The sequence below is a fragment of the Meriones unguiculatus genome, chromosome 17 (assembly GCF_030254825.1).
Source record: "Meriones unguiculatus strain TT.TT164.6M chromosome 17, Bangor_MerUng_6.1, whole genome shotgun sequence".
Classification (NCBI taxonomy): domain Eukaryota; kingdom Metazoa; phylum Chordata; class Mammalia; order Rodentia; family Muridae; genus Meriones; species Meriones unguiculatus.
This window is the reverse complement of record NC_083364.1, coordinates 14,747,611-14,760,782: the sequence shown is the minus strand read 5'-3', so window position 1 is coordinate 14,760,782 and position 13,172 is coordinate 14,747,611. Positions and strand designations below refer to the sequence as shown.

The window sequence follows — 13,172 nt, the reverse complement described above, 5'->3', positions numbered from 1 at the left end:
GACTTGGTGGTGCATGCCTTCAATCTCAGCACTACGAAGGCAGAGGCAGGCTCTACTAAAATGTGTCATTAAACCTGATCATCATCGATTTCCTTCCTCTGAGAGGAAGAGAATAAAGGGACGTGAGGAAAGGGAGGCAATAAAGAGATGGAAGGAGGCAAAGTGGGAATACAATGGGATGAAAGGGACAGAGACGCAGACGTTAGCCTCATGGCAAATTCTTCAGTTGGCACACCAGGCCCTAATTACTGATACTGTGCTTGCAGTGACCCGGGGCCCTTCCTGTTTTTGTCATGGGTTATCCTTGGAGGGCACGGAGTCTGGGATGTCCAGGGCCAACCGGTGGCGCTATCTTACGTGGAACCAACAGCAGGCGCCCACGGAGCACTGAGTGCGCGGGTCTGTGCACTCAGTTTGCTTAAATGCAGTGATTCCTCAGGCTTGCTCCGAAGGGAGCGTCACACTGTGACGCTTCTTTACCATTTCTACTTGCGTCCCCGACGGGAAAGGACGTTGACCCTGCTACTCATGAAGAAGAAGGCGGGCCCAGCAGCTCTCGCCAATCAGGGACGCCCTTGCTTTCCTGCCGGAGCTGTCAAATAAGGGACGCGGATGTTGCGAGGTTTCCGCCCCTGGCTCCATTTTTGAATCCCGGGTAGCTTTTGTGAGGTGTGTGACAGCTGTCTCCCGTCCGCGTCACCTGTTTTGGCGGCAGGCCCCTCCGGAGGACCCCCGCGTGCGCGCGAGGCTGGAGATGGTGAGTGCGCGGTGGCTGCCGGAGTGGGGGCCGCGCGGCCTTGGCGAGCCCGGCGCCGCCGACCCGACGTCCCCCCCGGCGCTGGGCTGCGGGCTGAGGTGGCGTCTGCCCCGGCGCGAGCCCGTCCCTGCCCGTCTGGGGCCGTCCGCGACGCGAACCTGCGCCCCGGCAGACATCGCGCCGACGGCTCGGTGACGCAGGCTCCGCACTGTGCTGTGGAGCGACGTAGGCGGGGAGCGTTGCCCCCCGTCCGCCCCGCGTCACGGTTTGCTGTGATCTCCTTCGTTTTTAATGGTTTTGCCCTAGGCTGCTTCTCCCCAGCAGAAGGGATCTGGAATGTGGGGTTTTGGTTGTTGTTGGTGGTGGGTTTTGTTTGTTTGTTTGGGTTGTTTTTCAAGACAGTGTTGCTCTGCGTAGTCCCGGTTGTTCTGGAACTCACACTGTAAACCAGGCTGGCCTTGAACTCAAGGATTCACCCGCTTCTGCCTCTAAGGTGTTTTTTGTTTGTTTGTTTGTTTGTTTGTTTGTTAGTTTCCTCGGAACTCATTATATACACCAGGCCTACCTCAAACTCAGAGATCCTCCTGCTTCTGCTCCCTGACAACTGTGATTGAAATGCTTGCGCCACCGTGCCCTACAAGATGGGCACTTTAGTATTTACCAAGATTACGGTCCTTGGGAAAATATGAACGTCTTCAGCTGTCTCCTTTACCTTGGTTAGAGTTGGTCTCTCTAGACGCTGTAATTTGTGACTGTTGGGAAACCGTAGAGAGGGTCTATCTGGGAGAAAACTACCCTTGTTTTCTACCTTCTGGAGAAAATATTTTGTGTTTGACAGTTGGTTGGAGTGTGCAAAACAGTTTTTAAAAGTTCGTATGTAATAAGCCAGTCTTTGGCCTCCCTTGGCCTAGCATGCTATGTAGGTCAAAGGCCTGCCTCGTGGGATTGGGGTTGGTTCTGTTCAGGGATCAGACTCAGGTCGTGAAGCTTGGTAGACGACTGCTTTTCCCTGCTGACCCATTTTTTTGGCCCCTTATTTTTTTTTTTTTTTTTTTTGAACCTGGGTTCCATCTATCTCAGACTATCATGGAACTCCATATGTAGCTGTAGAGATGACATTGAACTTGTGATCCTCCTGCCTTCACATTTAAAATTTTGGGATTTTAAGGCATGAGCCACCACACTTGATTTAGTGTGGTACTGGGGATGAAACGGGGGGAGGGGGGGTCATGCTTATCAAGCAAACACTGCTGGCCAGCCACATCCTGCTGTAGAGCTGTCAAAAGTAGGCTTTTCCTCCCTCAGACCTGCTGAGTTTCCAGAGCAGCACTGGCCTCATGGACTGCTTAGAATAATCCTCTTGTGGCAGACACGGAATGCATACTAATGAGAATATTGGAACATTTTTTTCATTTCTTTTGAGACAGGATTTTACTATGTGGCCTTTGCTGGCCTGGAACTTGCTGTTTAGATGGCGCTTGCCTTGAGCTGACAGAAACCAGCCTGCCTCTGCCTCCCAAGTGCTAGGATTAAAGGTGTGTGCTGCCACACCCAGCCTCAGGACACACGTTTTTAAATGTGTTATGGTGATTCTCTGAAACTTTTTGGTATCTATTATAATGCCTCCCTTTTCATCTCTAATTTTGTCAGTGTCTTTCCTCTCTTGTTTAATTGATAAACCAACACAATGTTGTAGGTTCTATTTTTAATATTTTATATGTAGTTTTTTACATAGATGAGTGTTGTACCTGCCAGAGGGGATATGCAGCATGTTTGCCAGCCACACAGAGGTGAGAAGAGAGCCTTAGCTGGTCTGGAAATGGAGTTAGAGATGGTTCTCATGCACCTTGTAGGTCGTAGGAACCGAACTCGGGTCCTCTGCAAAAGCCACTGGTGCTCTTCTTAACCATCTCTCCACCTCGGTGGGTTTGGGTTTTGTTGTTGTTTGTTGGTTTGTTTGTTTTTCACTTTTGTTTCATTTATTTCAGCCTTGATCTTCGTTATTTCTTCCACTTAGCGATTTGGACATTGGGTTCTTGTTTTCCCAATGCCATCAGGTGCTTCTTCAGGTTGTTCATCCGACATCTGTCTTAATCTATTTTGAAAAACATATATTTTGGGGGGTGTGTGTGTGTATACCTATGCGTGTGCACAGGTATGCTTCGGTTTCTGTAGAGCCCAGAGAAAGGTGCTGGACCCCCTTGAGCTGGGTTTACGTGCAAGTGTGAGCCATGCAGTGTGGAAGCTGGGGACCCCACTTGGAGCCAAAGTGGCCTAACTGCTGGGCCATCTCCTCAGCGCTCTGTCGTATTTTTCCCTCAAAGTTTAAAATCATGTTTTATAGGAAAAGCTTGCAGAACAACATTGCCCTAACTCCCAAGATGATGTATCTTCCCTGCCTCCCAAAGAAGGTTGTGCATATCTCATCCCATTGCACAGGGGTTAAAAGGATTTAGTAGTCTTCACGGTTAACAGCAGATTTTTCTCAAAAACCCGGGGTTGCAAGGCACAGTTTCATAAGTCTCACTCACTGAGCATTGTGCTCTGGAGCGAGGAATTGGGGTTCAGGAGAATGAGTAGAGGTTGCGAACCCTAAGATTTGTGCCTGTGGGACTGAGAGGAGATGGTACTACCTTACACCGAGGAGTTCTCTTCTCACCTTTGGGGAGCAGAGTAGAGAGGGGACAGGTGGGCTTTGCTGCCTGGTGGATCAGGTCTGAGCAGAAAGAACCCCCTAACCCCACACTTGCAGCCTGCAGAACTGACTTCCTGAGAACAAGTCAGAGGAGTCAGAGGTCCAGAATTTCTTTAGGGGGAGTTGAAGTCTGAGTGGGAGGTGAATGGCATTATCGAGGGTGGGGTCTTATACAAGATTCCTTTGGGGCAGAGGCAGCACAGAATGATCCACTGAAGTTCCTGCCACATGAGATAAAAGTCCCAGGTTTCCCGTTATGCAAGTTTCTCTGAGTCAGAAATTGCAGGTTGGAGGTCATGTTGGAACCACTAAGGTAGAAATCACAGAGAATGCTGGGCGATAGCTCCCTGTGATTTGGCTGAAAGTCAGGTGTTCTAGATCGCTGACAGAAGGTTGAGGGATCAGAGGTAAAAGGTGGGAGGTCAGAAACCCTGCTTCTCACTTGCACATGTCTTGTGACAAAGTAGGAGTTGAAGGGGCCAGAGTAAGACAGAGCATCATAATGTGGTTGACATTATCCAGATCATCTTTTATATTATCTTTGAGACCCAGGGAAACCCCTCTAAATAGCAGGAGATCCTAGAGGCACTACAAGGGAGGGTCCCAGAGCTCTGAGCTCAGCCATCAGGGCCCCCACTATTCTTCCTGAATGGGCAGCTGGTGACATGGAAGCTCTTCTTGATCGCCACAGAAGACACCAGTGTCAAAGTCGGCCATTTTCAGTGGCCTATGTCGAGATTCCCTCAGAGTGAAGAGCCAAGAGGGCCATGGCAAGGTGGCGGGCGGTGGGGGTGAGGATGGGAGAGGAGAATCCCTCTTGCCTGAATTTTTATTGTTGTTGTTGTTTTTCAAGACTGGGTTTGTCTGTGTATCCTTGGCTGTCCTGGATTTGCCTTGTAGAACAGTCTGGCCTCGAGCCCACAGAGATCTGCCTGCCTTCCTGAGTACTGGAATTATAGGCATGAGGCACTGCACAGGGCTCTTGCCTGATTTTTTTAAATTAATTTGTTTATTCAATTTACATCTCAGTCATAGGCTCTTCCCTCCTCTTCTCCCAGGCCCACCCTTCCTCTCACACCCCCCTTCTCTCTTCCTCAGAATTGGGGAGCCCCCTTCCCACACACCCCAGCTCATCTAGTTGCAAGAGGACTGAGTTCACCTTCTTCCCCTGTGGCCTGGTAGGGAAGTTCCATCAGGGAGAAGTGATCAAAAGGCAGGCAACATAGTCCATGTCAGAGAGATCTCTCCCTCCCCTCACTAGTGGCTCCACATGGAGCCTGAGCTGGCCATCAGCTACATATATGTAGAGGACCTTGGTCCAGTCCATGCTTGGCCCTTGGTTGGTGCTTCAGACTCCATAGGCCCCTCTGGGCTATAGTTAAGTGACTCTATTGGTCTTCTTGTGGCGCTCTTGTCACCTCTAGGTCCATTTATCCTTTCCTCCTCTTTTCTAGTAGCCTCCCTATGCTTCACCCAATGTTTGGCTGTGAGTCTCAGTATCTGTTTCAAGGTGTTGCTGGGTGGAGGTTCTCAGAGGACAGCTCTGATAGGCTTCTGTGTGCAAGCTGATTTTTTTAATGTAGGAAATTAGAGTTATGTTACTGTGAGGACTGCCTTCATTGTATGTTATGTGTTTTCTCACATTGTACCTTCATTTTTATTTAAGGAAGTACTTGACCACCTTTATTTCTTCAGTGACACATTTATCATTCAGTAGTGTATTATTTAATCCCCATGAGTTTGTAGATTTGGTAGTTTCTGTTGCTCTCAGTTTTCAGTCTTATTGCATTGTGATTGGCTAGAATAGAAGCCGTTTATTTGTTTATTTGTCTTTCAAGACTTGGTCTCACCATGTGGCTGTGCATGACTTGGGACGCGCTATGCAGACCAGGGTGGCCTGAAACTCACAAAGATCCACCTGCCTCTGCCTTCCGAGTGCTGGCATGAAAGGCGGACCCCACCACACCTGACCCCACGATGTTGTGGAATTACAGATTTTCTCTGTTTATTTTTTATCTAGCTTATTTGCTGACTGGTGAGTCTGGTATTAAAGTCACTGAATATTAGTGAATTTTAATTAAACTGTGATTTTTTTTATATGTAGTTATTCTGTGATGGCATCCTATTGGATGTGACAATAATGGACTAACCTCTGAATGATAAGAACCCCAATTAAACGTTTCTCCTTTTTAGAGTCGTGGCACGGAGTCTCTTCACCTTAATAAAACTCTAATTCAGATAGTACTGAAGGGTACCAATTATTGTTCGGGGCTCTGAAAGGAAGGATTTGGCTACTGAAGGGTGGATCATGTGCAGAGCATCCCGTGTTTTGACGTACAGGGTTACATGTGGTAAGCCATGCTCACTGCACGTGTTATTTGCTATCACATATCTGATTCTAATCAGATGCCTTATTCAGAGGCAAAATGATAAAAAGATTCTCCTTATTTTGAGAACATAGCCTACCTTATGGTACATGCACCCTTTGTAGCTCATTAATTTCAGGCTATTTTCCAATGTTACCAGATGTGTTCCAAACTGTATTTGAATTAGATATAGGAGAGTAATAAAGTGTTACTTTATGAGACATATTGACATTTTTTAAAAGCATGAAATCTGATAGAGAATGTGTTTCAAGGTTACCTACACACGATTGTTTAAAGAAGAATATCCATGGGGCGCTAGTTGTATTTTTCAGACCTTTTACAAATCCCCACTGAAGTCTCTGGCTGCTTGTTCTGTGCTTGCCTCACTGTTGTCCTAGTGCCTAGAACTAGTCAGATATCAACTACAGCTGCTTTCTTGATACCTCATGTTTAAAACTTTAAGCTTGCTTACACTCTTTTCATTTACTAAAGTACTTGATTGTATTGAAACTCAAGTTCCTTTACATTTCTGGGCCCTGGACAGAATGAAGCTGCATTCTTGACCGAAATAGCAAAATAATGGTCCCCATCTCAGTTTGACAGAGTCCTTTGCTTCCCCCTGAACCTTCCTGAGTGCACCTCTTCTGTAAGAATTTCTTTAATCATTTTTGTCTTTGCAGTATCTACCGGAATGATCCATTCAGATTTGCTTCTTCTAGTGTGCTAAGGTTTGGGGGGATGGGGGAAGAGGGATTAAAAAGCAGTTCTGCTTTCTTTCACAAAAAAGTCTAAAATGCCCAGAGAACCTGGTCAGGTTTATTTACAGCAATGGCCTCACTTCTTTGTGTCTGTTTCTATCTTCAACTTTTCCTACAGCTGTGATGAGCTACTCAGAAAAAGAACTGAAGGCAGAAAAAGTGTGTTTCATCTCATGGTTGAAGGGTTTAGTAAATCATGACAGGACCCTTAAAGCAAACGTGTGAAACAGACGGTTAAATCACAACCACAACCCAGAACAGAGTACCGAGTAGCTGTTTGTTCCCCCGTTCCTTCTTCCTCTAAAATAATCCTGCATACAAGTCAGTGAGTGCCTCTACAGTGAGTGGGATTCACATGTTAATTCCTGTGATCACTGTAGTTTCTCAAATTAATCTTTATCTTCATAATCTCTTAGTGGTGTTTTCAGAAGCGTCTGCCTTTGATGATTCTGTCTGTCATTCTGTCAGTGACCATCCCCGTCTGCACTGTTCTAGGAGCCTGTGACCTTTGAGGATGTAGCTGTGAACTTCACCTCAGGAGAGTGGGCTTTGCTGGATTCCAGTCAAAAGAAGCTCTACAGGGATGTGATGAAGGAAACATTTTTTAACCTGATCTCCATAGGTAAAACGCACACTATGCTTCCTTTACTTCTTCATTCAGAGAGCTGTTTCCTGCTTAGATGTAGAGTGCTTTGTGGTTTCAAATGCTGAAAGGAAACGTAGTAAATTTCATGTTCCTGGTCATGTCATAAGATTTAGAATGTAATAAGTGTTTATAATGTTTGACTGTATCATAATGATTTCTTTGGGTTTACTTCTAGAGAAAACACAAGAAGAAAATGTTGAAGAGGACTACCAAAATCTCAGGAGAAATCTGGGGTAATTTATACTCAAGAGAGGAATTTACATCAAATGTTTGGGAATGATAGGACAACTGAGAACCTAGTAAATTATCCAAATATATCTAAGTATAAATTAATTCTAACATGGATGTTTACAAAACTACATTGGATCCGATCATTCAGAATTTGAGTATCTCTTCTTTATAATTTCCGAATGTCATTAAAATGTGATGTAATATTTTGCTATGTAAGAGATTTCCTTTTCCAGTGGTTTCTACATAAAAATATGTCTTCATACTCAGAAGTATTTGATATATTTTGATGATGTTTTTTCAGCACTTTATATGTAAGGGCTGTGTTGTCATTGTTGTTGTTATCTTGGGTTTTAGAATTCCTTTTTTTTTTTTTAATGTGTGCTTTGTTTGCATATGTATGTCTGTGTGCCACATTCATCTAGGGCCCTTAGAAGCCATACGAGGGCTTCATCCCCATCCCCTGGATTGATTACGGACAGTTGTGAGCCACTGTGTGGGTGCTGGGAGTCAAGCATGGGCTCTCTGGAAAGCTGTCAGTTCTCTTAACTGCTGAGTCACCTCACTAGCTTTAAATTTATTTTTTATCGCTGAAATAAAATGAAACTTTAGGAGGAAAGGGCTTATTTTTTGTTCTTGTTTGGACTTTCATATCACAGTCCCTCGTCTTGGGAAGTCTGGGCAGGAATCTGGAGACTGGAATTGAAACAGAGATTGTAAGGAGACTGCTTACTGGGTTGCTCCTAAAGACTTACTCAGCTTCATTTCTTATAGAATTTATATAATTCAGGCCCATAAACTCAGCAATGGCACCACCCACGGTGGGCTAGGTACCCTCAGACAGCAATTATGAATCAAGAAAACAGACCTACAGACTTATCTGCAGACCAATCTGATGGAACCATTTTCTCAATTGAGGGTCCCCCTTCTTGTGTCAAGTTGACAAAAAAACAAAAACAAAAATAAAAAAAAACCTAACCTGTACAATTGACTCCTTGTTTATCCCCATGATCTCAATCAAAACATAGCCCAAATTCAACAATGTTAATCAGATTCTCTAGCTCAGTGCACTTCATCTGGGCTCCGTCAGTCATGATCTTCTCATCTCTGAAGGGCTTGGGGAACACAGACTTTCTTCTGGCTCTGCAGTACACAGCATATATCCCTTGACTAAAAGGCTAGGGCTGCCTCCAGTCTACAGCCGCTGCTGCCCTTGGCAGTCCTTCCTGGCACTGGCATCTCTAATATGCTAGGGTCCGTACAGGCTACCCCTTCCCCATTCACTTGCTGGCCTCTCTTCAGGAACTCCAACCTGGCACTTCGGGCAACAGCTCACCTGTTCTCAACAAACCTGTCAGTACTGGCGTTTCCACTGCAACCGCAGTGACCTCTCCTGGCTTTTCGTGGTACTTTGCCTCGCCTTCTCCGTGACCCCTTTGTTTCTGCAGCTGTCTGACTGCCAAAATTAACACCGCCTGACAGAATCTTGCATTTTGCTCATTGCAATGTTTTGCTGCCAGTCTGATGTGAAGCCTTTGCCCCCTATGGTCTTTGTGCTGACTGAAATCTCTCTCTGACGATTACACCTCAATGATACTGTTGTTTGTCATAGCCAAGGGACCAGAAAGTATAGATCCTTAATGCACACTATCTCATGAAGCACTCAGAAAGTTTTGAGGTACTCTTAAGCATCCTTTTGGGTACTATAGCATGAGAACGCAGCTACTCATATATCCTTAACTGAAGAGTGGTGCTCCTCTCTTCAAGGTAGGTCATCTTCAAACAAAGCACATAGCTTCAGGAGAAATACCCTGGGAAGTATGAGAGAAGAAGGGGATACTCTGTAGCCAGCCACATCAGCCATACCAATCGTGGTGACCAAGAAGGTGGCCTAAGTTGTAGCCCATCACCCTTACACACTCAGACATCTCTGACACCTGACAAGGCAGGTTTCCATTGCCTACTTGTTCTTAGCATTCTTCCATTCCAAGCTGCCAAAACAGATCATTAGATTTTGAGCACCCACTGTCTTTTGCAGTTGAAAGTTCTAAACACTTTCATAGTCCTTCCAGAAGCAACATAGTCAGGTCTGTTGCAGCAATACCCATGGACCTGGTACCAATGTCTGTTTTAAGTTGCTTTCTAAATACCACAACCAAAAGCAACTTGGGAAGGAAAGAGTTTATTTTGGCTCACACTATGTCACAGTGTGTCATCAAGTGAAGCAAGGTCAGGGGCTTAAGCTGGGCAGGTGTCTGGAAGCATAACTCAAGCGGAAAGCATGGAGGAGCACCGCTTTCCGACTTGCCCTGCTACTTTTTTTATAGTCCCCAGGCCCCAGAGGATGCACCCATCCGCAGTAAGGTAGGCCCTCCCCCATAGCTTAGTAATCAAGGAAGCGCCCCCTGCAGAGTTGCCTGCAGGGCAGTCTGAGGAGGCCATTTTCTTAATTGAAGTTCCAGCTTCTCAGCTGGCCCTGTCTTATGTCATGCTGATCCAGGCCTAACCAGCACATGTGAATATATTTCAAATTCTTAAATGGAGTAGTTTTTGCTAATGTTACATAATGTCTTATATGCTAACACCAGGACCTTGGCTGAATATTTTCTCCAAAATGTTATGTTCATAAATTAGTTTATGTGTATGTGTGGGTTCATGTGTGAGAAGGATCTGTGGAACTAGAAGACGGCTATAGGTCCCTTGAAGCTAGAGTCACACGCCCTGTAAACCGACCCATTGGGGAGCAGAACGTTGGTCCTCCAGAACAGGGAGAGCTGCTCTTAACTGCTGAGTTATCGTTTGTGATTCTTCATAATTCTGGTGGGAGTAAACCCTGCAGTCTATGTATTTACTCATGACACGATCTTTACCTGTGACCCAGATTGTCCTTAAGTGTGGAGGCTTTCTGCTGTTCCCTCTGGAGTCCTATAACTGTAGTAGAACACTGGAGTCAGTAACCAGCACTTCTTTGCCTAGTCAAAAATATACCAGCCCCAATACCTTCTCATGTACCATAGGATTCATTTATTGGAAATACATTCTTACATACCAGAGTTTACACTTGAGAGAAATCTTACTAATGTAAACATTGTGAAGAAGCCTTCACCATTTCCACTGCCCATAATGCTTTTCTCATTTTTTTTTCAGAACTCAAGTGGTTGAGGAAGACGATGAATATGTACGTGATAGTCAGAGTGAAAAACCCCAGCTACAGACCCCAGAGCGTATTGGTAATGAGGACATGCCCCCTGCAGTGCCATTCTGTGAGAGTAGTCTGTGTGTCAGGAACATTGGAAATTCACCCTCAGATGTGCACCTCAGTGATCAAACTAAAGAGAAACCGTTTGAGTGTGAGGAGCCTGTGGAGGCTTTTAAACATGAGAAATGTTGGGAAGAGATGGGTCATTCCAAGTCCTTTCAGTTGCCTGAAAGTTCTAGAGAGCGATCGTGTGAAAATCAGCCATGTAATGCAGCTCCTGAGAGCCTTCACTGTGATCAGCATCATGAGGGGGCTCACACTGGAAACAAACACAGCGAGAACACCCTTATGGGTGACCAGACAGATGAAAGAAGCCATACTGAAGTAAAACCATTTGTGTGTAAGCAGTGTGGAGAAGCCTTTGTTAATTCCACTCACCTTATCAGCCATGAACGAATTCATATTGTGGAAAAGTGTTATATTTGCAAACAATGTGGAAAAACATTCAGATATTTGTCATGCTTTCAAAAACACGAAAGAATTCACAGTGGAGAGAGGCCTTATGTGTGTGAGCTATGTGGGAAAGGATTTATTCAGTTGAAATACCTTCTCATGCACCAAAGAATTCACAGTGGAGAGAAATCTTACCAATGTAAACATTGTGAAAAAGTCTTCACTATTTCCAGCACCCACAATGTTCATGAAAAAATTCACAGTGGGGAGAAGCCATATTCATGCATGCACTGTGGAAAAGCTTTCACCAGTCCCAATGACTATAGGAGTCGTGATAGAATTCACCCTGGAGAGAATCCCTTCGTATGTAAAAAATGTGGGAAAGCATTCAAACGTTTGGGTCATTTTATGAATCATGAAAGAATTCACACTGGGGAGAAGCCTTATGCATGTAAACATTGTGGGAAAGCCTTCACCAGTTCCAGTGACCGTAACAGTCATGAAAGAATACACACTGGAGAGAAACCTTTTGTATGTAAAACATGTGGGAAAGCCTTCAGTCGCTCCGATTATCTTATCAACCATAGAAGGATCCACACTGGGGAGAAGCCTTATACGTGTAAGTACTGTGGAAAAGCCTTCGCCACTTCCAGCGACAGAAACAGTCACGAAAGGATTCACACTGGTGAGAGATCCTTTCTCTGTAAAAAATGTGGGAAAGTATTCATTCTCTCTGGTGATCTGATCAAGCATGAGAGAATTCACACGGGAGAGAAGCCCTATGCGTGCAAACATTGTGGAAAGGCTTTCACCACCTCAAGTGCCCGGAACAGTCATGAAAGAATTCACACTGGAGAGAAGCCTTATACATGTAAGCACTGTACTAAGACTTTTACCACATCCAGTACCCGCAACAGTCACGAGAAAACGCACACTGCAGAGAAGCATTTTGCGTGTAACCTTTGTGGAAAAATCTTCAACAGCCAGAGTTCCTATTACACTCATCGAAAAATTCACTCTATGAAAGAGAAACTTTATGTGTGTAAACACTGTGGGAAAGAATTTACTTACTGTGGTAATTTCCTCAAGCACGAAAGAATTCACACCATAGAAACCTTGTCTGTGTGAGCAGTATGTGAAAGCGTTTTTTGTGTCCTACATCTTTAGAGACCCGTATTAAGTCTCATAGTGAAAGACTTGGAAAGCTGTCAACTGTGTGACACTGTGTGGTCGACTTGCCTTCATTGGGAGGTATCACCAAGAGTTTGGATGGGCCGTGAGATCGCTCAGCAGTAACAGTTCTTTTGGATGGCTTGATCTCAGTTGTAACCCTGGAACTCACATGGTGGAGATGGCGAACCAATTCCCAAAAGTTGCCTTCCGAGTCCCACGTACACAACACTGAATGTATGTGTATGCACACAAAGTAAAGAGATGTCACCATAAAAGAAGAAAAAAAATGAAAATTTTGAAGTGGAAATAAACATGATCAGCAAAAGTGTAATTTTAGCCCCAATATATAAGCATGTTTTTGTGTTTCTTCTGCTGTGTTTTAAAGGTCTCTTTCTTCTCATAGAAGCCATTCAATGTGGTGACTCATTTATAATCCCAGTTTGTTGGAAGCTGAGGCAAAATGACTGCCTCAAGTTGAGTTGATCCTTGGCTAGGGTGAGACCATGTCTTTCAAAAAGAAGCAAGCCAGTAGTGGTAGCTTACTGCTCAAGCTAAGACATCATGTGCTGTTTTGAACTGTATGGAGATTGATTACCTTTGTCTGTTCTTATCTTAATGGGAATACTTTGAGTTTTTTTTTTCACTTAACATAAAATCATCTATAATTTTTTATATAGCCTTTATCAAATTGTTTCTATCCTTTATCTTTCAAAGGTTTTTGTCATGAAGGGAAATTGAACTTTCTTTAAAAGTTTTTTTTTTAAACTTTCTTTAAATGTTTTTTATTGCCTCGATTGTGTAGTCTCTGTTCCTGAAACTATTTAATAAATTTATTTTACTCATTATTGTACAAAGAAACATCTCTGCATGCCTAGAATAAAACTAACTTGAACAAGG

At 44.4% G+C, this 13,172-nt stretch overlaps 1 protein-coding gene across 1 annotated transcript; it reads left to right on the top strand.

Moving 5' to 3' along the window:
• The first annotated feature begins 633 nt into the window (after positions 1-633).
• Positions 634-13,172, top strand: LOC110561473 (zinc finger protein 345-like). The gene is made up of 4 exons (XM_021657913.2): positions 634-757; positions 7,072-7,198; positions 7,398-7,455; positions 10,598-13,172. The coding sequence occupies exons 1-4, from the start codon at positions 755-757 to the stop codon at positions 12,228-12,230; spliced, it is 1,821 nt and encodes a 606-aa protein (XP_021513588.2). The 5' UTR covers positions 634-754; the 3' UTR covers positions 12,231-13,172.

Bases quoted from the DNA above. Each gene is read 5' to 3' on its own strand.
- LOC110561473 (XM_021657913.2), top strand. The intron at 7,199-7,397 runs GTAAAACGCACA...GTTTACTTCTAG, and splicing joins TTTTAACCTGATCTCCATAG to AGAAAACACAAGAAGAAAAT. The intron at 7,456-10,597 runs GTAATTTATACT...TTTTTTTTTCAG, and splicing joins AATCTCAGGAGAAATCTGGG to AACTCAAGTGGTTGAGGAAG.